Source organism: Phalangium opilio, unplaced genomic scaffold (assembly GCF_054372755.1).
Source record: "Phalangium opilio isolate 3A_F unplaced genomic scaffold, DU_Popi_V2 ptg000217l_1, whole genome shotgun sequence".
NCBI lineage: Eukaryota > Metazoa > Arthropoda > Arachnida > Opiliones > Phalangiidae > Phalangium > Phalangium opilio.
The window spans coordinates 4,557,849-4,583,825 of NW_028324218.1; the positions used below are offsets into that span (position 1 = coordinate 4,557,849).

At 36.4% G+C, this 25,977-nt stretch overlaps 1 protein-coding gene across 1 annotated transcript in view; it reads left to right on the top strand.

Annotated features, from left to right (window-relative positions):
- Positions 1–5,122: 5,122 nt before the first annotated feature.
- Positions 5,123–25,977, top strand: part of LOC149615805 (potassium channel subfamily K member 18-like) — a 31,462-nt gene continuing 10,607 nt past the window's right edge. Inside the window, exons 1-2 of the mRNA XM_089856830.1 lie at positions 5,123–5,404; positions 6,511–6,999. Coding sequence (XP_089712956.1) covers positions 6,564–6,999 — 436 coding nt within the window. The 5' untranslated portion in view covers positions 5,123–5,404; positions 6,511–6,563. The remainder of the gene's footprint in view (positions 5,405–6,510; positions 7,000–25,977) is intronic.

The following is a 25,977-nucleotide window of genomic DNA, read 5'->3' on the forward strand; positions in this document are numbered from 1 at the left end:
AAAGCAACAACCTCGGTCCTGTCTTGTTTCTTTTAGTAGGTAGCTCTCCTTTTATGCACTGGAAAAATATGATATCGGTGTAAATATAACCAAAGGAAAGGGTAAAGTTTACATAAAAAGAAATACTTCTCAGTTCCGATGACTTGTTATTTCCTGAGGAAATAAAATGGTTGAACACATCATACCTTACCAGAACTGCCATGGACCGATCGTACACAAATTACATAAGGAGAAACTAAAACACTGGGGCGATGCCGCCATTGGGGTCTTCTCCCTCTCGCCTAGAAGCACCGCTAGAGGCAGTGCGAGTTGACTTTCCTCCCGCCTGTAGTGAACTTTGACACCGTCTGACGATGGCCCTTGGTGCAAGGAAGAATACCCCAATGGTCTCCTCGCCCCTGTGTGTTTTCGGAAATGGTCTCTACGCCTGATAAAATCATTCCGCGTAATACGTAACCGGTGTACAAGTAACGCCAACAATGTAGTAAGGGGTGATGACGTTCCAAATCTAGATTGAGTTATGGCCAAGAAGCTTTGAAGTTCGGAGAGGGAAACTGCAGTGCAACCTTTCCTTCATAGTCGCGACAAAAAAATGTAACATTTCGATATTCGAAGTTAAATGTATAAATTCGCGTCCCCAATATATGCATCCACTATCAAATATTTACATTTTCCTTTCGAGTTATATCAAAGATCGCTTGCTCTTTTTAGACACTTCGTATAATATTTCAAATATTCAATATTCGTCACCCAACACGTACTCCCTTCAAAATAATTAATTTCATGATAAAATGTTTTCGGAAAATGGAATTATTCTTGAAAAAGCGTAGATATGTAATTTTTGAAATTAATTTAGAGGGAATAGATCGATTAACAGTAAAAATAAGTTGATTGAATTAAATATTGATTAAGGATTAAAGGAATAAAAGTAATTAAAAAAGAAATTGCAATATCTGAAACTTCAGTCAACTGATAAACCTCAGACATATCGTTTGTTTTTTCGGCCTTGGTCCAAACCAAGACGTTTTTTTATAATCCTTATTGGCTTCTAACAACCACCATCTACTGGTCTTTCGTCTATACCACATAGACACCAATCTGCAACATTGGCTTCTAACACCACCATCTATTGGTCTTTCGTCTATACCACATAGACACCAATCTGCAACATTGGCTTCTAACACCACCACCATCTACTGGTCTTTCGTCTATACCACATAGACACCAATCTGCAACATTGGCTTCTAACACCACCATCTACTGGTCTTTCGTCTATACCACATAGACACCAATCTGTAACATTGGCTTCTACTCCATCATCGTCCTTAGGTTAACATGTACGCGGCGAGCGGCTAGGGTTACGAGAAACGTCTAGCCTCCCTAAGGTGGGATCGCCACCAAAGGTTCACGCAATTGCGCATTTTCTTACCACTTAACGTGAATCAATCGCCTTATATACCCTAAATTTACAAAAGTTCTGATATAGGTGTTCCCTAGAGGTATAACGTTAAAGATAGCTATGTTTAAAATTATTTTAGGAATTAAGTTTCTTAAACCGACTTAACTATAATTAACGTAAAATACTGACGATTAAAATAATTAATATCAGTTATATTTAATTAATTATTTAAGATAAACTTCTTTCTATGTAATGACACAAGTGAGAGTTTATATAGAACGAGTAATGAAGATTGCATCGGAATCGAAACACTACACGCTTATCAAAGTTAATAATAAGCGAGTAGGATGATAAGATCTCTCACAAAACGATAACATTTCCTTTTTGCAGAATATTAAATGGAAATATTTTAAATATTTTTCGGCATTACGATTCTTTTAGTAGTTGTGTAGCTATAAAGCTCTGTTTCATCTCAATATTCCAAGACCATCTTTTATATTAACATTTCAAATTTGGTGTTTACTTTTTAATTCAGCTTTACTACATTTATATATAGTGTAAACACAACTTTTAACTTCACTACATAATATGGGTTTTAATATTTCGGCTCTCTATAAGTGTTGTTCTATTGGGTCTTGAAAATAGGTAACCTAGATTTAAACCAGAATTGACCTTGTTTCGTGTACAAGAGGTTTTAACGGTTCAGAGTGAGCCGAAAGTTAAATACACACTTAAGTGATAGATATTAGGTCCTCGTTAGAATTATGAGGATACACAGGGAAATGTTAAACGATTAAACCTTTACAAATGACCTTCGCAATATCCCGCCAATTTGAGCTACGTATTTTTGGTTTTTCTCACTGGCTGGTGGACCTGTGATTAGATTAGAAAGCAAATTCGTCTCGGCTCGGAGAGGTAATATTTTGGTTTTCCCAACTTGTCTTTAAAGAATTAATACACAATCGAAACTGTACGCGTCTATATGTAGTTCATATTTACTTTTGCACTATTTTTTTGCTTAACTTGTAATCAATATTAACAAACGAAAATTAATTACGCAAAATGTTTCATTAATAAATTTATTAAAAAAAATCACGTGAACTTAATTAGAGAATCAAAATGGTGAAATTAAGCGCGAGATTTGAATTGAAACTTTTACTGAAATGCAGCGCGTGCTGGCGCGTGAGCTAGCGCGTGGTTTAAAAATACTTTTTTTGAAAAAGGCCAAGTTAACCTTACACTACGAGAAATGAGATACTATACCTTATCAGCCTTTGCTAGCGCTTTAAAGTTAGGCTGTGAAAAATGTGTACCCCCTTGGTCGCGAAACCTTGGGTCTAACTCGCAAAAATTTTTTCACCTCTAATGTTAAGCTCCATAGAGTTTAACATTATGATTTCGGATTGAGTATAAATAGAAAATCCCTGACGGGATTTTCTTAATATCTTTTTGAATCGTTTCTGACATTAATTTTCACGCTTTTTCTTGCTGCACGTGTTCCCATGCCAATGCATCAATTAAGGCATTAGGCCAATATCGCGCGCGCTTTTTTTCCCGCTCAAAGTATTTTAAGGCGCAATTTTCTTCTGTTTTTGGCGGGAATTTGCACGCGAATCGCTCGTAAGAGGAAAGTTTTCCCACCAAAACTTCTTCGCGCCCAAAACTTTGCGCCAATTTCTTTCATAACCAAAAAATGTCTAGCAAATAATTTGAGAGCCGAAATCAGTTCCGAACAGTTCGAAACTGGCGTGTAACTTCCACCTACTGTGGCATAAAATAGTCCACAAGCAAACGTTAAGCCTAACGCTAACACTACTTTGTTAATTAAAGTTTCTCAGGTACAGAATGTTTCTAATAAATTTAAAATGTGAGGCATGGAACCTTCTCAAACAATAAACAAATTGTCTCCTGGATTATAAGTAATACGGTTAAAGGTAGGATATATGAAATAGCGTAATAGGTTCATTTCAATCTAAGCCTTGGTCTCTATTGTCTTTAAACCAATGGACATACTACAGACTGGAGTATAGGAAACTTTCCTCTTTTGTATAAAGTTGTTAGTTAAAAGGGGCACGCGGAGTTAATTAGAGATATTTTGGGGATGCCCAAAAAACCTCTCCAGGGTACACTGCACGTGACGTGTTGCGCCTTTTTAGGATAAAAGCTTTCCTTTTTCGGAAATTAAGCGTCTAGGGATTCCTGACGTAGGCTAGTGATTGGACGGACAACTTGGAAAATAACAAATGCAATGCATGGATCTCATAGACAATTCCATTAGTTCCAGTTAAGAGAAGAGAAGCAAACAACACAGGGACGGGGGAGATCACCTTCTTCTGTTATTTCCCTCGTGAAATGAAGCATGCACCGCTAGAGGCAACGCGAGTCGGCTAGGCTGAGCCCCCCCCCCCCGTTACTAGGGTTCTCCGTCTGGCCGTCTGCCCCCTGTGTTTGTTTCTCTGCAAGCAATTAATGGAACTGTCCATTTGATCACGAAACAATGAATTTAGTACTTTAAAGTCCATTTAAAAAAATTAAGTTGATTTCCAAAGACTAATTTTAATCGGAAATTAAGCGTCTAGGGATATCTGACGTAGCGATTGGACGGACAACTTGGAAAATAACAAATGCATGGATCTCATAGACCACTCCATTAGTTCCAGTTAAGGGAAGCAAACAACACAGTGGCGGGGGAGATCACCTTCTTCTGTTATTTCCCTCGTGAAATGAAGCATGCACCGCTAGAGGAACCCGAGTCGGCTAGGCTGAGGCGGCCTCAGTGAGGCCCCCGTTAAGCGTGTGTTGATTACTAGGGTTCTCCGTCTGGCCTTCTGCCCCCTGTGTTTCTGTTTGTTTCTCTGCAAACAATTAATAGAACCGTCTATTTGATCACAAATAATAAATTTAATACTTAAAAAGTCCATTTAAAAAATTAAGTTGATTTCCAAAGACTAATTTTAATCGGAAATTAAGCGTCTAGGGATATCTGACGTAGCGATTGGACGGACAACTTGGAAAATAACAAATGCATGGATCTCATAGACAATTCCATTAGTTCCAGTTAAGAGAAGAGAAGCAAACAACACAGGGGCGGGGGAGATCACCTTCTTCTGTTATTTCCCTCGTGAAATGAAGCATGCACCGCTAGAGGCAACGCGAGTCGGCTAGGCTGAGGCCCCCCACCCCCCGTTACTAGGGTTCTCCGCCTGGCCTTCTGCGTCTGCCCCCTGTGTTTGTTTCTCTGCAAGCAATTAATGGAACTGTCTATTTGATCACAAAAAATAAATTTAATACTTTAAAGTCCATTACAAAAATTAAGTTGATTTTCAAAGACTAATTTTAATCGTACCTAATTATTTTTATTCATTCTAAAAAATTAAGGCGCGTAATTTTTTTTTCTTAGTTTTTTCGCGCGAGCGTTCCTCTGTTAAGTGAACTTTTTCCCGCGCTCTCATGTGGCGCCAAAAAGCCACGTGGATGGAGTTTATTCTCTCGAAATCCTCGATCGCGCGCGTATCGGCATTTTAGGCTGCGCTCTTCAGTCTCTCTTCTCTGTATTCATTTTGGCGCGTTTTTTATCAGAAATTCGGAACAGCGAGTTGCACGAGCGCCCGCGCGCGCGCTATTTCAGAGAATCCCGTCTTTATCCGTTGTCATTGGCGCAAAACTTCAAAAGAGCGCGAAATCTTCTAGGTTCTTCGGAAAAAATATCAGTTGGTGTTTAGTGCACTTTAAGAAAAATTATTAAAAGAAAGTAAATGTTACTTCAAAGTTCGTTTCGCCGCGAGCGGGATTAGGACTATACTGATTTCAGTCTTCTGTCTCAATTTGGCGCGGGTTTTTTTCCCGCGTTATTTGTGCGTGGGTAGTTTTAGCGGGAAATGTCTGTCTGTGGTGAATTTAACGGTTATCGTTTTATGACATAGTTTTAAAAAAAGAGTGTCCGGTTTCAGTGAGTGATTTGGTTTTATCGGTTTTGCGTGGTTCAACCAGTGGGTTAGTTGCGCTGTAAGTTTTCTTCAGTTTCTTTTACGTATTTCTGATTATTTTGCTTGGAATTTGTTGAATAGTTATATTGGGTGTCCCTTTGGAAAGTCATTGGAATTTTGAGATTAGATAAAGATTTAAAATTAGTGAATGTTAATTAAGTTTATCGCTTAATTTCCAAGAAAGGTCATATGATATTGTAGCTAAAATTTTGCAAAGGGAATTAGTGCAATTTTGGGGCATTCAGATTTTAGCTCATAGATTCATTGGAAAGTCGTTGAAATTTTAGCACATAATCCATTGGAAAGTCGTTGGAATTTTATTTCGTAGAGTCATTGGAAAGTCCTTGAAAGTTTAGCACATAATCCATCCATTGGAAAGTCGCTAAAGTATTAGCGCATAATCCATTGGAAAGTCGTGGAAATTTTAGCACATAATCCATTGGAAAGTCGCTGGAATTTTATCTCGTAGAGTCATTGGAAAGTCCTTGAAATTTTAGCACGTAATCCATTGGGAAGTCTTTGAAGTTTCCGCACATAATCCATTGGAAAGTCGCTAAAATATTAGCGCATAATCCATTGGAAAGTCGCTAAAATATTAGCGCATAATCCATTGGAAAGTCGCTAAAATATTAGCGCATAATCCATTGGAAAGTCGTGGAAATTTTAGCACATAATCCATTGGAAAGTCGTGGAAATTTTAGCACATAATCCATTGGAAAGTCGCTGGAATTTTATCTCGTAGATTCATTGGAAAGTCTTTGAAATTTTAGTACATAATCCATTGGAAAGTCTTTGAAATTTCCGCACATAATCCATTGGAAAGTCGCTGAAATGTTAGCACATAATCCATTGGAAAGTCGTGGAAATTTTAGCACATAATCCATTGGAAAGTCTTTGAAATTTTAGCACATAATCCATTTGAAAGTCTTTGAAATTTTAGCACATAATCCATTGGAAAGTCTTTGAAATTTCAGCACATAATCCATTGGAAAGTCGTTGAAATTTTAGCTCATAGATTCATTGGAAAATCATTAAAATGTTAGCACATAATCCATTGGAAAATCGTTAAAATTTTACAACACAAATGCACAAATCTTTTTAAAAACAGAACACAAATTATTCCAGATGAACTCATGAATAACTCCTTAAGTTAAAACCCTTAACATAATTTACCAAGTATGTCTGAAGAATCGGTATCTGAACCCGTACCAGCAACACCAAACCGTTTGGCGCAATGCAAATACTACGGTCGTATATTCGTGGCGCATTTATTTTCTCATGTGGGTTTGTGCGGTCTCGTGATTGGATACTCGCTAGTGGGAGCCTTGACCTTCGAAGCTCTCGAGTCAAAACACGAGGTGGTTCAACGGAATCACATCCGCGAGTATCGCGATTCCTGTTTAAGGGACATGTGGGACATCACTCTCAGGTTTAACGTGTTGTACGAGAAGAACTGGACTGACAAGGTCGAGGTCAGGTTACGCGAGTTTGAACTCAAGGTTGTTGAGGCCGTTAAAAACGAGGGTTATGACGGCAAGGAGAGTGCTGACTTGGATTTGCAATGGTCGTTCAGTGGAGCCTTGCTTTACTGCATTACCGTCATCACTACAATTGGTCAGTAATGTTTTTTGGTTTTGAGGTTTTTTAAGGGTTACAATTTGGGGATCAAGGTCAAGTCGAAGGAGATTTGAAATTTGAGGGTATTGTGTCCAAGGAAGGTAGTTTGAAGTTAAGGGGTTTATTTGTCAATGAAGACTGCCAGGACCGGGAGTACAGCGATCCTATACATAGTTTACAGGCGTAGAGGATTCCTACCATTAACACCAGGAGACCAAGCGACTTATAGTGTAAAATCGTCTGCTATTTTACACTCTAAGTTCCCAGGTCTCCTTGTGCAAATGGTATGAATCCTCCACGCCTGTAAACTATGTATACATAGTTCCCATGCTAGGAGGATCCATACCATTTACGCAGGGAGGCCAGGCTTCAGGTGTTACGCAAGGAGGCATGCCTCACTAGGTGAGGCTTAAGCGAAGGGGTAGACGCTCTGGATCTCTATGTACACCTGAGTTCAAAAGAGTTCAGCTTTGACAGTGCATTGAGTTCAAAGCCTTCGGAACTCACAGTTCAGCTTTGACAGTACATTGAGTTCAAGACATCTTGTACACCTGAGTTCTCAAGTGTCTACCCCCTCGGGCTTAAGCCAGGCCTCCTATTGAAAATGGTACGGATCCTCCTAGCATGGGAACTATGTATAATTCGTATAATTCATATAAAATCCTATGTTTTTGAAGCTGTCCTATATTATAATGCTATAATTTCATCAAAGCTCCTATAATATCCTATGTTTTTGACTTAGTTTGGGACGTTTTCGCATAGTTTAGTATGAAATTTATCCTAAAATTTAGTTAGCTCTTTTATCGAGATCTTATTTGACTAGATTTGACCGAAATTGTGGTGTTTGCTCATATACATTGCGTCGTCGTAAACTCTACAAGTTAAGCCCTTACATTACATCAAGGAGAACAGCCTCATTAACATCACTGACATTAACCACCAAAAACGCCTCAAAAATAACTTAAAAACCTAACAACAACATAAACCTTATTAGCTTATCCTTTCCCAAGTCTAAAATTACCTAAAGGAAATAAATCAACAATGAAGTTACCAAATATTTCTAGTTAAGGTAACATAACAGATTATAACTTAAAAGAAAAGCTGCTTTTTCTAAATATAAAAAGAAATAAATATTAAAATTGATCTCTTATTACAATATGATAATCAGTACATTTAATTAGTCTTAAAAACAATCAAGGACTACTGTGCCACGTTGGTCTAGTGGCGTCTGCTAGTCAGAACCTACTTTATCCTTACCTCTCTCATCCTGTGAGAATTCAACAAATTCCGTTTGGGGTAAGAGTGGTTCTGGATAGCAGACGCCATCCACTAAACCAATGGCGGGGGAATGGCGCAGTAGTCTTTGATAGTTTTTAAGACTAATTAAATGTACTAATTATCATATTGTAATAAGAGATAACTCATTTTATTTTAATATTCAATTCCTTTTATATATTTAGAAAATGGTCGTTCTTTTAAGGTATTTTGTTATGATACGTATTAAAGTTAATTTTAATTTTAACTTCGAATTTACTTATTTCTTCTGTAAAGTTATGTTAGGAACTTCTCAAACCAACCAACACACGTTACAGAAAAAAATGGAATCTGCCACAAAAAAATATTAATGTTTTTAAAAAATGCGAAAACCCATCATTTGTGTGGTTAGAGAAACAAGCTACTGGCAGCTAAGGTTCATTGAGATATTGGTTTAGTAGTTAATTTAAAGGATGTAGGCAGGGATAGATTTAATTTTAGAAGTAGGAATGGAGAACGGTTAGTATTTACTTCAGTCCGACTCATAGACCACCCAATATAGAGCCCCATCTCCCTCCAACACGTAACGAAAAGTTTAAATTATCTTATTGGCTGCTCACTTAAACTACGTTTTGATGACGTTGCTGACGGGGATGGCAAAAAATACGTAATTCCTTTTTACCTCTGTCGCTATGACCCGCCTCTTCTTTCATACCCCCTGTCTCGGGAAAGGGGGTCCGGGACTTTGACGCGCGCCCACATTACTCTGTTCTCCATTCCTACTTCTAAAAATAAATCTATCCCTGATGTAGGGTATTATTGGAGTTAATAGTAATTAATTTAAATTATAGTGCTTGTTTAAATGCGGCTAACAGTTCCTAATCAAGCCTTTTCAACAGTCGATGGTAAAATAATTTGTCATGTTGAGCACCTTTTTTGCAAATTGAGATATTGCTTCACAAACAACAAGGACTAGTAACCTTCATTCTTCATCTAATAGAGAGTTTTTAGTTAGATGAGTAGTACGTCACAGCCTCTTAAATCTTACCATAGTTTTTGGCAGCCATATTGGTGGTGGGTTTTTTCCGCTACCCTCCTGCATTCAACCCACCAATATGGTCGTTAAAATCGTAGCTCTCCCCCAACTGTAAGCTCTCTATTAACATCCATGTTGTCTACATACCCCTATATCCATTAAACACAGATGAACCGGAATGATAAGCTAAAAACCCCGTTCTTCTAAAGGCATCGCCTGTCATCGCCCCTAGCGGGCGAATCCCGTAACTTTTCAACTCATAGATCATATTATGGCTATGGTTTCAGTCGTAATAGTTTCACTATTGCTCGCGGCGTGGCGCTAGAGGCGCTACCCTAAAAGAACCACGGGCCGTATCTCCAATCATTAAAGTCCATCTGTGTTTAATGGTCTCAGAACAACCATACATCTCCAACAATGTCTTCAATTAACCCTGCAACTTCAGAAGTTGTCTACATCACAGAGAGAAATGCTTTTTTCGCACGCGCCATAAAAAAGGCGCGAAACTCCCGGACGTCTTAGGTCTAGTCTCGTTCCCGTCAGTATAGTTTCCATGCCAACCGTAAACGGCGCATAACTAAGAGGGCCCCAGGCTTGATTTCTGATCTACAACACACAAAAGTACAAAAAAAGAATACAGTTTGAACGTTAAAATTTGACGCGAGGGTACTCCGTGATCCGAATTCCGGATGGTTTTCCCGCCAAGAAAGCGCGCCTTTTTACTAGGCCTAAAGTACCTCGAGGCTTACAAAACCCTCAACAATAAGACCAAGGCTTAACGAAGATCGTTTTGTGTCCAATAAAAAGGGAATTACCCAGCCCTTTTTGAGAGAGAAGAGGGGGTTTGGAGATTAACAAATCATGGTATTTCTCTTTTTTTGTGGCAAGCTAAGCACTAACTTTTACGTGAGTTGGGTTTCTAAAAGTATAGCTTGATGTTTGAACTTGAATTCGGGGAAAGGAAAAATCTTGGCGCGGTTTAGAGCCAAGGCTTAATGATCAGGCTATTGCGTTGAATTGCTTTTATTGTTAATAGAGAAAGAGTTGTCAAAGTACTTTCCTTGTTGTCTACCAATCTTAGTTTAGAGACTAATAATAAAACGTTTGATTATTAGATTAAAAAAGAAAATTTAACAACGTATCAGGTTCATTAAACCTAATCCTCTTAAATAGCTATAAAATAGAACGATATCTAACGTGATGGTCCTTAAATGATTTGCTTCGTAGTTTTACCAATGCTAAAACACATCACCAACAAATATAATTCTCACAAACGTATCTTCTCTCTCAGAGTTAGTTTCAGTGCATCGTTGACAGACAATCTATGAGTCAAGTTAGTCAAGTAACACTGAGGGAATGGCATAAACACTCGTTAGTAAAAACAGGAATAGATTTTATTTTAAAAGTAGGAATGGAGAACAGAGTTATCTGGGCGCACGTCAAAGTCCCGGACCCCCTTCCACGGGACGGGGGGGGGGCTATAAAAAAAGAGGCGGCTGGGTCATAGCGACAGAGGTAAAAAAGAATTACGTACTTTTCGCCGCCGTCCCCGTCAGCAACGTCATCAAAACGTATAGTTTAAGTGAGCAGCCAATAAGATAATTTGAACTTTCTTTACGTGTTGGAGGGAGGGGGCTCTATACTGGGTGGTCTATGAATCGGACTACTGAAGTAAATACTAACTGTTCTTCATTCCCACTTCTAAAATTAAATCTAACCCTGGTAAGGGATAAATAATGACGTACTTTTTGCGCAGTTTTTGAGCTCCCCAACTTGTTTCAAGGGTGATTTAAAAGTTTAAAGTCTGCGCTAAGGGTTTGTCCCAAAAATAAACTTTCGGAGGCCCTCCTCTTGAAAATAAAATAATCGTGGTGATAGAATGGTTTTTTTTCTTTCGGTGAGGTTTTTGAAGTTATGTACCTTACTAAAAAGAATGCACCATATTCCTCAAGTGCTATTGTTTAAAAAGAATGTCACTTGTCTGATATTTCTTAACATTTTTAAGCCAAAATCTAAATTTTCTGCAAGGGTTTTTTAAGTGTTTTGTTATGAAAACTGTCTTGTGTCATACTTTGTTCGTAAGCTTAAATTTCGGCATCTTTATTTTCTTAGGCATAAATATTGACACAGTCAAAATTTTAATCTCAGTGAAAAATAATTTAAAGATGATAGTGCTGTCAAAAAATATCGATCCATTTTAAATGCAAGAACAATTCTTCCCGCTATTTTTAACACGTGTTTTTGTTTTCCCGCCATTTTAATACACGTGTATCTGTTTTCCCGCCATTTTAATACACGTGTATCTGTTTTCCCGCCATTTTAATACACGTGTATCTGTTTTCCCGCCATTTTAATACACGTGTATCTGTTTTCCCGCCATTTTAATACACGTGTATCTGTTTTCCCGCCGTTTTAATACACGTGTATCTGTTTTCCCGCCGTTTTAATACACGTGTATCTGTTTTCCCGCCGTTTTAATACACGTGTATCTGTTTTCCCGCCGTTTTAATACACGTGTATCTGTTTTCCCGCCGTTTTAATACACGTGTATCTGTTTTCCCGCCGTTTTAATACACGTGTATCTGTTTTCCCGCCGTTTTAATACACGTGTATCTGTTTTCCCGCCGTTTTAATACACGTGTATCTGTTTTCCCGCCGTTTTAATACACGTGTATCTGTTTTCCCGCCGTTTTAATACACGTGTATCTGTTTTCCCGCCGTTTTAATACACGTATCTGTTTTCCCGCCGTTTTAATACACGTGTATCTGTTTTCCCGCCGTTTTAATACACGTGTATCTGTTTTCCCGCCGTTTTAATGCACGTGTATCTGTTTTCCCGCCGTTTTAATGCACGTGTATCTGTTTTCCCGCCATTTTAATGCACGTGTATTTGTTTTCCCGCCATTGACCTATCAGAAACTTCAATACAACTTACGGTTCTTTAAACATCGAATTTCGTTCCCCATATTTCAAGTTATGAGCTCTATACCTACACAGATAACCTCAATACCACAAACGTCTCTAGTTCACCGTTAAAAAAAAATACACGAGTTAATAAAAACATCCCCACAAATAAATCCTTTGTTTTTCAAGCCTTATTAACCAAAAGAAAATCAATGTATTTCTAAGGCTTCATATTTTTAACAATAGAAACTCAAGGAAGACCCAGAAAAGTTTGTTGTTTAAAGGGAGTATAAAGCTTCTACTCAATTTAAAATCAATTACTCAGAGTTAGCCTTTACACCATGTTAAAAAAACCCTCTTGATTTTATAAGTTAGTTATTGTGTTTAAGTTTGTTATGCTCCCTTTAAAATTCTTATGGCATAAACGCATCTAGTAAGTTGAAAGTGCTTCGAGATTTCTAAAAAGCTCAAACTTTTTAAGTTTTGGTAGCACCAAGAGCAAATTAACTAGGAGGGTTAGTAACGACAATATAATGCGGTTATAATGTCTGTAAACGAAGGGGGAATCGGCTCCTGTGGCGCCCCTAAAATGCTGACTAATCATTTACACATAAAAAAGGCGGGAACCAATCAAAACTCATATACGAGGGCGGAGCTAGCCTTAGCTGAGCCTAGTGGGTCAGTCAACTTCACCCCTAGATTATGGGAGCATCTAGTGACATTTATTTCAACTAAACCACAGACTTTTTTGAAGTATTTCGAAGTAGTGACTTCCACAGGTCATAACTTGGCCCTTTTCAGAAGGGGGCGGGGCCGCAGTGTCGTCTGCTTGGGTTAAGACGGAACTTTGACAGGAGAGAAGGGCTCTCATATCTTCTTTGTCGAAACTGAAAGAACGAGACACTCTTTGTTCATCGACTCCTGACTTGCCACTAAAGGCTACTACATTTGCTAGGAAATTTTTCATGAAAACATTTTTTCTTTTCGATGTAAGCCTTGGCGTTATTTCTTTCTTTTTTTTTGTTTGATGGGAACATCAAGGAAAAAAAGAGAAAAGGGTGAATTTTCTTCCGGATTGAAGGAAACAAGAAATAGGGTCAAAAGACGATGAACTTGTGACCGAATAAAATAAAATAGAAAAAGAAAAAAAGTGATGGGATGCCGAATGGTTTTCAGTCACGCTTTTAACACAAAAAGAAATTCACTTTTTCTTTTCTTCTTTTTGCTTTTCTCAGAAGTAAGATGAGACTAGAAGTGAAGTGTTCTAGCATTGGTACCTATAGATCCTGGCACTAGTGAACAAATTTGAGGATTTTATGCCACCGCTTCCATCGCGCCTACAATAGAGAGAAAAAAATTGGTCGAGTTCCAAAAACATTTCCTACCCCCGTTCCCCTCAACCTAAAGCGGGGGAACACAGACGCGGGTGCTTGAATCTAGTTCGGCCGTCTACCGCCGCCCGCGAGCGTCTCACGTTTTGGAGGGATAATTCAGAAACCGCTATCAGAGGGCAAACCGTTGGTGTGTTATCAAGAATATTCATTCACTTTCGCCAAGTGAAGAATTTGGTTAGCTCAGTACTTCTAGTCTCATCTTACTTCTGCTTCTTCTTTCAATCAAGAATAACTGAAAAACCCAATCTAGAATGTACCAAAACCAAAACCAAAACCCAAAAAACAATTCACAGTCATGATGGCACGAATCAAAGTAATGATTATTGGGCTGTAAAATACTAACCCAGTTTTCGCAGAGATTCGTATTTCTGTAACTTAGATAAATGTTAATGAAATGATCAAAGTTGAATATTATTCAACAATCTTTTGGATGATAAAGTGGGTTGGGTTCTATCAGAAGTGGATAATAGAAGAAGAGTGACACTCTGTATCCTCTTAATATGCTTTAGTTATGCAAGTTCATGATTCTTCCCAAACGTGGGAATTACCCTTTTTGTTAATTTGCTCTCCCGCTGCTCATCAAACTTAATTAAATTAAGATGGGTGTAATTACATCGCACCGTGCTAGGGTGAATTCTATAACTGTTTGTTTGGTATTTACTAAATCCCCATTCAGCAATGAACCAGGCACAAACCTTGATTATCTCGACGTGGCGGGACAAAACTTAATCCACAAACGCATGCATGCCTTGGCAAATAGTTAAGCAGCGCCAATAGATATAGTAATGATGAGGGAACTATTTAAAATGGCGTATGTGCATGCATGATTCAGTTTAGTAACCCCAATTGCTATAATAAATGTTAAGCGATGTTGTTGGAAAGAATCATGTTACAACTACCCAGTATCACCCAGCTTTGTGGTGGTACACTTCTCTCGAATAGAAGAAGTATTATATACTTCTGGTTCTATGGGGAAAATGAATCAACACCCTGCATAACTTGTTTAATTGAGTTTTTCTCCGATCATTCTGTCTGTCGTCTGTTGAAAACTTGCAGATATTATTGTGCTGATGACAAGTCTTTAAAACTTCTCCCAAAAGTGCACAAACTATACGCGTACAAAATTACGTCCATCCCTCACGTTCTTCCCCCCCCCCCGGGGTTGCTCCCTGTTTCCGCTATCGAGAGAAACGACTTCCGGTCACTTTCTGTTACTTCCGGATTTTCCCTTTTTTTTTATACTCGCGCCCGCCCTTTAGGGGCCCAACAGATTTTTATTAAATGAAGAATGGAACTTGGTATTGACCGATCGAGACCGCGCGACGCTATTCGAGTAATAGCACGCGCGTGCCTTTGTTAGTTCTAAATGCAATGGGGACCTAACACGTTATGAGATGGCTTGAAAAACCTTAACGGAACGACAAATAGATTAGGTGGTATAACATAAGTTTATAAGTGATATGTTGGCTCCATAAGTATGAAATGCACTACCTATAGGATTCGTAATGCTACTGAGAGACTTACAGCAGCTCGAGATAACTAGTTCGAGAAGGAGAACGACGGAAGCGAGTCAATTGAAGTCCTAAGTACACTCGGTGCATGGTGGTTAATTAGTTTTGCAGCTAGTACCTATTCCATCTAGGCACTCCTATTTAGTCTGCATTACTAAGCCCCCTTTGACAGCAGCGCCCCACTCACTCACCAGGCCTCCCTCGCTCGCTTTACCTCCTCGAATCTATGACCTACCTCACTCACTCACTCACTTCAAAATTACAAGCCTTTCAGTTTGTCATGACCAGAGATTAATTCAACAAACTTATGGAACATAACATATCTTATGAACTTATGATATAATCGTGTTATGTTGGGTTGGGTTGGTTTGTGTTGTCCATTATTAAGGTTGTGTTTTTGCCTGAATCGTTCGTTTTTCTTGGAGGAGGTAATATGATTTATATTTACGTCTCAAATCGGTAAATACAGAGAAAGGCTGAGTTAGTTTTATAGATTTTCTATTGTTTCATGGTATTTGTTTATTAATTATATCGACACGAATATGCATCGTAATCGCCTTGTATTGAGTTTATTCAAAATATTATAGAAAAACCTAAATATGCTAAGCTTAGTGGGGGCAGTAAACTTTCCCCTCGACTATGGGAGCATCTAGTGTCATTTGCCTAAACTAAACCATAGCTAAATATATCCGAAATATCATGGGTTAAAATTGTAATTAATTTAAATGATGGGTTTATGTCTGAAAAGCTGTTTTTGGTGGCGTATAGTTCTTTTTCTTGAATATTATTTTAGTGTTTCACGGTTAAAATCGTCGGAACCGTGTTAAGCAAACAGCTGTTTAGTCCTAATTATTTACGGTTCTGTCTTTTAGAACTGCCTCGTTTTGGGATTTATTTTTTGTTGTTTTCTTGTCGAAAGAAAATGGAGTATGAAAAAATATACTTAGGCCTAATTCCTACGTCGTTATTCTATCATGGTTTCCATAGTTTCTGGAAGTCCTGGTTAATATGGAAATTTCATGGAGTTTAGAAATAGGTGTGATGTGTAAGGGAGTTTGAAAATGTCACACGAGGTCCTGGTTTAATATTATATTGTAAAACAGGGAATGCAAGCAGCTTATAGGAATTATTATTCTATAAAGGTTGCCATATTTTCTGGAAGTCCGGGTTAATATGGAAATTTCATTTAGTTTGGAAATAGGTGTGATATGTTTAAGAGTTTGAAAATGTCATACGCGGTCCTGGTTTAATATTATATTGTAAAACCAGGAATGCATACAGCTTATAGGAATTATTATTCTATAAAGTTTGCCATAGTATCTGGAAGTCCTGGTTAACATGGAAATTTGATTTAGTTTGGAAATAGGTGTGATATGTCAGGTAGTTTAAAAATGTCTTACGAAGTCCTGGTTTAATATTATATTGTAAAACCAGGAATGCATACAGCTTATAGAAATTATTATTCTATAAAGGTTGCCATAGTATCTGGAAGTCCTGGTTAACATAGAAATTTCATGGAATTTGGAAATAGGTGTGATATGTAAGGGAGTTTGAAAGTGTCACACGAGGTCCTGCATGGTTTAATATTATATTGTAAAATAGGGAATTCATACAGCTACTAGCAATCATTGAGTACCCAGCCATTTTCACTCAACGCATCTAGGACGGATTTTGTGGGAGGAGCTAGCTAAACTAATCATTATGTATGACGAATTTTACCCATAGCGAATTCGTAATCTATCTCGCTGCACCTGTTGCACCTTGCACCTTACGCATGCGCCTAGGAATTCACGTTGCTACCCAACCAATGAAAAGATCCCAGTTAGAAAGACTAAATTAGAATTACGGATAGTAAGTTCTCAAGCCCATCCCACAAAACCCGAATTTATAGAAATTAACATGGGTACACAATAATTCCTAGTAGCTATATGTATTCCTTGTAAAACATATTTACCCATTTTCCAAAAAGGCCAAAAAAACAAATCAATATTTCAATATTATTAAGTTTGAAAATACATTCAACATAACTTTACACGAACTATTTTTCTTTTTACGAGTTTTAATATTACGTATCCCTTTACGTTTATTTAACTTCGCTGTGCCCTTAAAGTGTCCGTGGTTTATTATTTATTTACAAAGGGAAACTTCAGAGGGTATACAAAATTAATGGACAACATAACATTATTAATAAAGAAGTTAGGACAGGACGGTCGTGGTCGACACACAAGAAAAAAGTTCAAGAAATAAACGAAAGTAGTGCAAGCCTTCGTTTTAATATTTCGCCGTGAATAATTAATTATCTTTAATATTAAATAGGTCTAAAACTATGTAGAAGAAGAGTATACAGTGTGATCCTGAAAGGGTTATTATAGTTTGTAGTATAAGTACAATCATGCATGGATGGTAAGTTCTATGGGAAATCAATCAATCAATCTTGAGTCCGAAAATGTATTTAAAACATCAGAAGTAATATAAAAGACCAGAAGTAAAGTGCTTTAGCATTGGTGGTAGATCCTGGCACTAGTGAACAAATTTGAGGATTTTATGCTACCGCTTCCATGGCGCCTACACTAGAGAGAAAAAAATTGGTCGAGTTCCAAAAAAATTTCCTACCCCCTTCCCCTCAACCTGAAGCCGCGGAACACGGACGCGGGTGCTTGAATCTAGTTCGGCCGTCTACCGCCGAGAGTGTCTCACGTTTTGGGAGGGAAAATTCAGAAACCGCTACCAGAGGGCAAACCGTTGGTGTGCTATCAAGAATATTCACTTTCGACAGGTGAAGAATTTGGTTACCTCGATACTTCTAGTCCCTTCTGGTAACATCTATACTTCTATGACCACCCGTAAGATTTTGTTTGACCCCCCTTAAGGGACATGTACTGTACACCCCCTAACACGAGTTAAAGTTATGAACATTGGAATTAGTGTTTTAGGGATGGCCCCCTTAAGTAGCATTGTCTATCATTATTTATTACGTTAAATTTCAGTAAGGGGGCCATCCGTAAAACACTGTTTCCAATCAATGTTCATAACTTTAACTTGTGTTAGGGGGTGTACAGTACATGTCCCTTATGTGGTGGTCAAACAAAATCTTACGGGTGGTCATTGAAGTATATGTATTGAACATTTTCGAACTCTAGGTTGATTGATTGAATATCCATAGAACCCTCTAGCACTATTTTAAAATAGAGCTAAGCTTAGCTGGTTTAAATTTTTACTGCAGTATAGATTAGTAAGCAAAAAAATCTACTAAACCTTCCCCAAAGGCTTAAGTTAAAATCCTAAATCATTGAACAAAAAATTTCAAAATAATAAATAAATAAATAAATTTAAAAAAAGGCATAAACTTAAGTTGGCACATTTTTCTGAAAAGATAAAAGCTATTGCTCTTGAAAAAAAGCTTTAAACAGTCCATGAATAAATCGTTTTAATCCTTTTATTTATATAAACCTGAAAGAAAGTGTTTCTCTGTTGATACGAAAGATTTCGAAGAATGCCTTCTTCATCTTCTATAGTTTTTTTTCTATTTTATTTTATTTTCCCATTAAGCCTTGGCTGTTTTAAAACTTAAGCCTCGGTTGGTTGGTTGTTGCTTTAAAACTAAAAGTCTCGTGCGTGATATGTTTAAAGTTACACCCTAACGTTCACAATGTCGCCAATCATTGGGAGAAACTAAATTTAGAATTCTACCATATATTTTTTTCTGTATTCTGAACTTTTAAAATAACTTTTTATCTCTTAGTAGGCACAAACAAAAAAAGTTTGTTAACTCATAAGCCAATCTCGGTTTTGGAGTTCTTTCTGTACGTGGGAAGTTACATTTTCAAGCAAAAGTGAAATAATTCACAGTTAAAATTATATTTACCATAAGTTTATAAGTGAAATGTTAAATGATAAGTATGATATGCACTACCTACACGATTCGTAATGCTACTGAGAGACTTATAGCAGCTCGAGATAACTAGTTCGAGAAGGAGAACGACGGAAGCGAGAATTCAATTGAAGTCCTAAGTACACTCATAATTAATTTTGCAGCTAGGACCTATTCCATTTAGGCACTCCTATTTAGTCTGCATTATTAAGCCCAAATTTGACAGCAGCGCCCCACTCACCCACCAGGCCTCCCTCGCTTTACCTTCTCGAATCTATGACCTACCTCACTCACTCACTTCAAAATTACAAGCCTTTCAATTTGTCATGACCAGATATTAATTAAACAAACTTATGGAAGGAACATATCACTTATAAACTTATGGTCAGGTCTATTACTCCAAGTTACGTCTTTCAAAACGTAAAGTATCTTTGCCTCTACCGCAAACTTAAATTTGAAAGAAACCCTAATCCATTCAGTCGAAGAGTCAGTCAAAAAACGGTTGAATTTATACGTTTTCCAATATATTGTTTGCAATGTTGCTCTTAAGGGTATATATTGCATAAATCTTAGGCCTCCTTAAGACCGTAGCTTGACTTTGTGTCACGGTATGACGTCATACCCTGAGGTGCCAGCCATTCATCACTCACTACCACTACTAAACATACTCCTCACTCTGTAGTTAAGGAATTTCACAGCATTTAAAGGAAAAGTTCAGGTGGTAACATAACAGAACGGCCTAATTGTAATTATAAAAGGAATTAAATATTAAAATTAATCAATAAAATGAATTATCTCTTAATACAATATGATAACAGGGATAGATTTCATTTTAGAAGTAGGAATGGAGAACGGAACGGTTAGTATTTACTTCAGTCCGACTCATAGCCAACCCAGTATAGAGCACCTCCCTCCCTCCAACACGTAACGAAAAGCTTAAATTATCTTATTGGCTGCTCACTTAAACTACGTTTTGATGACGTTGCTGACGGGGACGGCGAAAAATACACAGGTAATTCCTTTTTACCTCTGTCGCTATGACCCCCCTCTTCTTTCATACCCCCCGTCCCTTGGAAGGGGGTCCGGGACTTTGACGCGAGCCCACATTACTCTGTTCTCCATTCCTACTTCTAAAATTAAATCTATCCCAGTTACAATATAATAATTAGCATTTAATTAGTCTTAAAAACTATCAAGGACTACTGTGTCGCCATCCGCCATTTATTTAGTGCATGGCGTCTGCTAGTCAGAACCCATCGGTGTACATGCAAGGAATCTTAGTGATTATCTCCTCGAAATGATCTCCCTTCCACGTGTATAGTCTTTGGTATTTTCTTTTGAACTTTTTCTAAAATCGTGGTATGGTGTTCAAATCGACCTCAATTTTTGCTGATCGTAGAAGCTCAGTTCGTTCTAGACTGTGGTAGGTTGAACCAGAATTGTGTTTGTGTTAGAGCAGGATGTCGTATATAGTTCAAGTTTTTGACACAATTGGCAACAGATCGACCTGTATCGATGTCACCTTTTGATTGGTAACATTAGGGTTTTGAACGTCTTTGGTACAGCTGTTTAGTGACGTCGCTCAAGAGTATGTTATATATTTAAGACACTGTCTAGACTGTCTACGCTTTACTTGCTAAGTGTGACAAGTACATGTACGGAATGCTTGCAAGTTGTAGCATTGTTTAGATTTTTTAAAATAGACTCTGTTTTCAACCCTTTGTCTGTTTTAGCACCTTGTTCGTCTTAAGATGGTGTGAGTATTGATGTATAGACGTGTAAATTAAAGGGACTGTAAAGAAGGCATCGACGGGTGGGTAAAAATTATTTGAAATACGTCAGAGGCACGTGATCAAGGAGAGGCGTGGTTCAAAGGAGGTTAGTTCGTTTTATTTCGAAAACTACCACTTCATTGAATTGGCGCTACAATCTCGCGAAAAACAAGGACTAAATGTCCAGTTCTACTCCATGAGGAGCCTTTGTATCTTGGTATCACGTGATGTCTGTGACGAATTTCAAATATTTTTTACCTACCCGCCGATGCCTTCTTTGCAGTCCCTTTAATTAAGATATAGCTTGAAATAACAATGACTACAATGGTATGTGCAGGACTAGTTACTTTGAAGCCCCTATCTAATTAACGTCTGTCCACATATCATCCTATCATTGTTCCATCTCAAGCAGACGACACTGTGCCACGCCCCCTTTTTTGAAGACTGTATAAAAAAGTTTTACATTTCATAGACTTAAGCCTAACCACAATAAACTAGTGACAATTCAAGTTAACTATACATATATTATACTGATTTTTAAATTAATTCAAAACTAGCATAAGTTCTAAAAAAAAACATTACATAAAACAACAGCGTTAAAAAACTACAAATTTTATTAATTTTTTTAGATCGCTAACCCTAAAACCCTTAATTTCAAATTATGTTTAGCTTGAGGGTTGGCAAATACCTTAACTTAAAATTAGCATATTCTGTTAAAACAAGGGTTAGGTTGTTTATTCAAGACCCGCTCGGGGGCCTGCTTAAAAAGCGATTCATCATGGTTCTAATTTGAATAAACGAGACATCGTAAAACGATTCGTCAAAGTTAATCTAACCCTAGAATCTTTTTAAGAATAAAGCTTTTAAATTCGAATTAAAATGAAGTGTTATTTTTAGCCAATAGATCGCGATTATACCGGAGTTTTATGGAAACATCAGGATTCCATTTCAGTTAAGCCTTGGTCCAAATGTTACCATTAATTTTATGTCTACAGGTGTTTGAAATCAAAAATCAGGTGTAACATTTCTTTACAAATTAAATCGAGAAGTTTTTTTAAGTCTACGGAGTCAGAGGGTTTGTTGTAGCTAAGCCTAGTTTCGTCTGCCAAAATTTAGCAGCATTATCTATGTAACTGTTTGACAATGCACTTATTAAATTTGGCGATCACTCAAATTGGGTTATTTTTAGATAGATATATTAGAAATTGGGATTACCTGCGACTTAGTTGAAGTTATACTGAAGTATTTTACCATGGTTTTGATCACAAATCTAAAAAAATTGATTTTTATTAAATTTCGTTAAGCCTTGGCTTCGATTTTGAATTATTTCCCCGCGCTTTTGTTCACAAATCTAAAAAAATTGATTTATTAAAATTCGTTAGGCCTTGGCTTTGATTTTGAATTATTTTCCCGCGTTTTATTCAAAATTATTTTATGGGAAATTAATTACAACTTACGTCAGGGGCTTTGCGAATACATTTGTATCCCTTAAGCCTATTTTTAATTTTATAATTTGGCGCGCTTTAGCGAATTATGTCACGTGATAATATACATCCTTATGATTGCTTAAAACTCAGTAAATGTTTATGAAATTCAGGCATAATTTTGATTTAAAGGTTTACTTAGAATAGCCAGCTTTCAGGGGCAAAGGTAGTATGGTATTTTCTATGGCCCCTGTAAAACATCAACCCGCAATACACCAGTGCACCATAAAAAAATTTTATTTATATAAAATTCATTTTTCTGTACCAATTTAACTGCGCTAAATTTCAAAATTTTAAAATTCTAAAACAAATTATAAATACCGTATTTTTAATCAAACTTACCTCTAGGCTACAAAGCAAACTAAAACTTGCAGTTTTAAAAGTTCAGTACTGCATTTTAGCGGCTTGGAAGTAACCAAAATTCATCATACACATCTTTCTATATTTCAATGACAATTCTAAGAGATTACAGATGCTTATATTACGTTTTATTTTTAATTTCAAATTGCAATCAAACCGTACGGGACTTCCGGTATTAAGCCTTGGTTGCTTTAATTAAAAAAGAATTATGAACGCAGCTTGAATTTAAATCTAGACTTAGAGTTTGTATTCGGTTTTAAATACCTATGGGTTATTTGAGACCTACTTAACTTTATCTTATGTTAAGATTAAGGAATCTTATCTTATTCATTTGAACATGGGTGATAATTTGATAAATTGTCGTCACAGCTGTGATTCTTAAAATTCTTCATGTAAAACGGTTTTTAGTGTTGAATTACACGTTTCTTTTAGTGTTATCTCTCTTTAAAGGGGTTGTAGCACATAATTTTTTAATTAATATTATTATTATTAATTTAAAAGAAATCATTTGATTTCATTGTCTATTCCAAAATGGGAGGGTGATTATAGTTTGCCGAAATACATGTAGTTAATGTAATGATAAATCAATCAATCAATCTCTAGTTAAAAATGGTATTACTATCTCTTTAAAATGCAAGAGTCAACGATACCACCACGATCTACTTTCACGCGATGAAAAATTAGTTCACACGCTTGGTGAATTAACATGTATCTCTATCTCACTCTTTTTAGAGTGAGAATGGGGTTTTTTGCGTCTTGAACACAAAAGTTTTCTTTATATTGAAGGGGTTAGGAAGCGTGAAGCGTTGATAATCTTGTCAGGCTGAGTTGAACATGGGCTATTTTTGTGTAGAAATAGTGATTGATCGTGCCTGCCTTTAACTCATACTAATTCTTTATATAAAATTGTATTTATTTAACACTGTTAAAGGCACACTTGAACTGGCTCGTTTTTACAATCGAAGAAGTATATTTTAAGTTTAGCTTTGTTGAACATGGCCTATTTTTACATAGAAACAGTGATTGATCGTGCCTGCCTTTAACTCGTACTAATTCTTTATATAAAATTGTATTTATTTAACACTATTAAAGGCAGACATGAACTGGCTCGTTTTTACAATCGAAAAAGTATATTTTAAGTTTAGCTTTGTTGAAAATGGGCTATTTTTATATAGAAACAGTGATTGATCGTACCTACCTTTAACTCGTGCTATTTCTTTATATAAAATTGTACTTATTTAACACTATTAAAGGCAGATATGAACTGGCTCGTTTTAACAATCGAAAAAGTGCATTTTTAAGTATGGCGCAAATTTGCTAGGTATGGCCCCACGTGGTTAAGTTTTTTATCTTAAGATTTATATGGGACTGAATCCAAAAAATCCGTCTTGCCTTTCAAAAAACTGTAAAAAAATTAGACACAAAGAAAACAAGTTTTTATTATTCAAGACAAAGACATTAGAAGCTTTTGTCTTAAGTTTGAATCTTCTTTAAAATTTGTAATACAGCTTATAAAACATCTTAAAACATTCGAAGGCAGATTAAGTCTGCGGTGCAATGATCTAAGGTTATCTCTAATAACTATACAAGTTGCTAAGAAAGTATATAGAGATTCCTTCGAAGTTAAAATTAACAGTATAAATAATTTCAAAACAATACAGGGTGTTTCTTATAAGTCTGCCTTTGTCCAGAGTATTTTACGGATGACCCCTTAAGCTTAATTAAGAAACTGATTAAGAAAATTATTACTAATTAATTTAATTAAGGGATCATTCCTAAAACACTCATCAAATCATAATTCTCGAAAACAGTGTCCCTTGTGGCAAATTAACAAAATGGAGATAGAAGTATAGAACAATTTAGACTCAAAATTGATTGATTTCCCAAAGAACAATTAATATCCCCCTTAATTTATGTAAGGCAGACTTATCAGATACACCCTGTATAATCGAAACCATAAAATGCATGAAGTAAACCTAATTATTATAGAATTATCTGTTCTGTAGTTTATATTACTTTGTTAAGTTTTCTTGTATCCTTAATAATGGTTTTGTAATTTCAAGTTGAACAATGCATTGTTTTATAATACGTAATACATTTTGTTTTTGTATTGTTACGCGAGTAGCGATACGGATCTCTAGAAAGCGCAAATCTTAGCTTGATTCGCGGGAGCTATTAGGCGTTCATCCAAATATTTTGTTGTTAATTCTCCTACGTTAAGACTTGGGTATAAAAAGCTAAAAATAATTTTGTTCAATGGGGTTAATTCCACGACTGTATTATCGTTCTTCTTATTTATATATACAAGCATGCAAGAACTTCAATCTTAAATATTCGTTCTTCTTTACGACGGATCGTATTTCACTTATCACGTGACAGTAAGCCTAATTTCAAAAATTCAAAAACAAAGGCTTAACGAATATGTATTGGGAAAAGCACGTGACATTGTAACTTTTTTACCGGGATATTAGGGCGGGCCTAATTTCTCAAAAATTCAAGAACAAAGGCTTAAAGAATATGTATTGACGAAATCACGTGGCATTGCAACTTTTTTAACGGGATTTAAGGGCGGGCCTAGTTTCAAAAATTCAAAAACAAAGGCTTAACGAATATGTATTGGGAAAAGCACGTGACATTGCAACTTTTTTAACGGGATTTAAGGACGGGCCTAATTTCAAAAATAAAGGCTTAAAGAATATGTATTGGCGAAAAAGGAAATTTCAAAACAAGGCTTAGCAGAATTAAAAAAAAATAGCTGTAATTAAAAAAATAATAGGTAGGGATACTATATATTAATAAGAAAAAATGTAGGCCTAGTAATTGTTATTTTGTCACCGATTAAATAAAATATTTTCGTAGAGCCAACCTACAGGGGCAAAGCTAGTATGGTATTTCCTATGGCCCCTGTAAAACATCAACCCGCAATACACCAGTGTATGATATTATTTTATTAATAAAATTCATATCTTCTAGAACGGAATATACAAAATGTAAAAATTCAAAAACCAAGGCTTAAAGAATATTTTTAATGCATGTGACACATCACGTGGGATTATATAAAATATTCAAAAAGGCTGTTATATTATCTGTAATTAAGACAATAAGTAATAATAATAATACTATATATTATACTATATATTAATAATATATATTAATAATAAATAATGTAGGCCTAGTAATTTTTAATTTTTCCCCGATTGAATAAAATATTTTCGTAGAGCCAGCCTACAGGGGCAAAGCTAGTATGGTATTTCCTATGGCCCCTGTAAAACATCAACCCGCAATACACCAGTGTATGATATTATTTTATTAATAAAATTCATATCTTCTAGAACGGAATATACAAAATGTAAAAATTCAAAAACCAAGGCTTAAAGAATATTTTTATT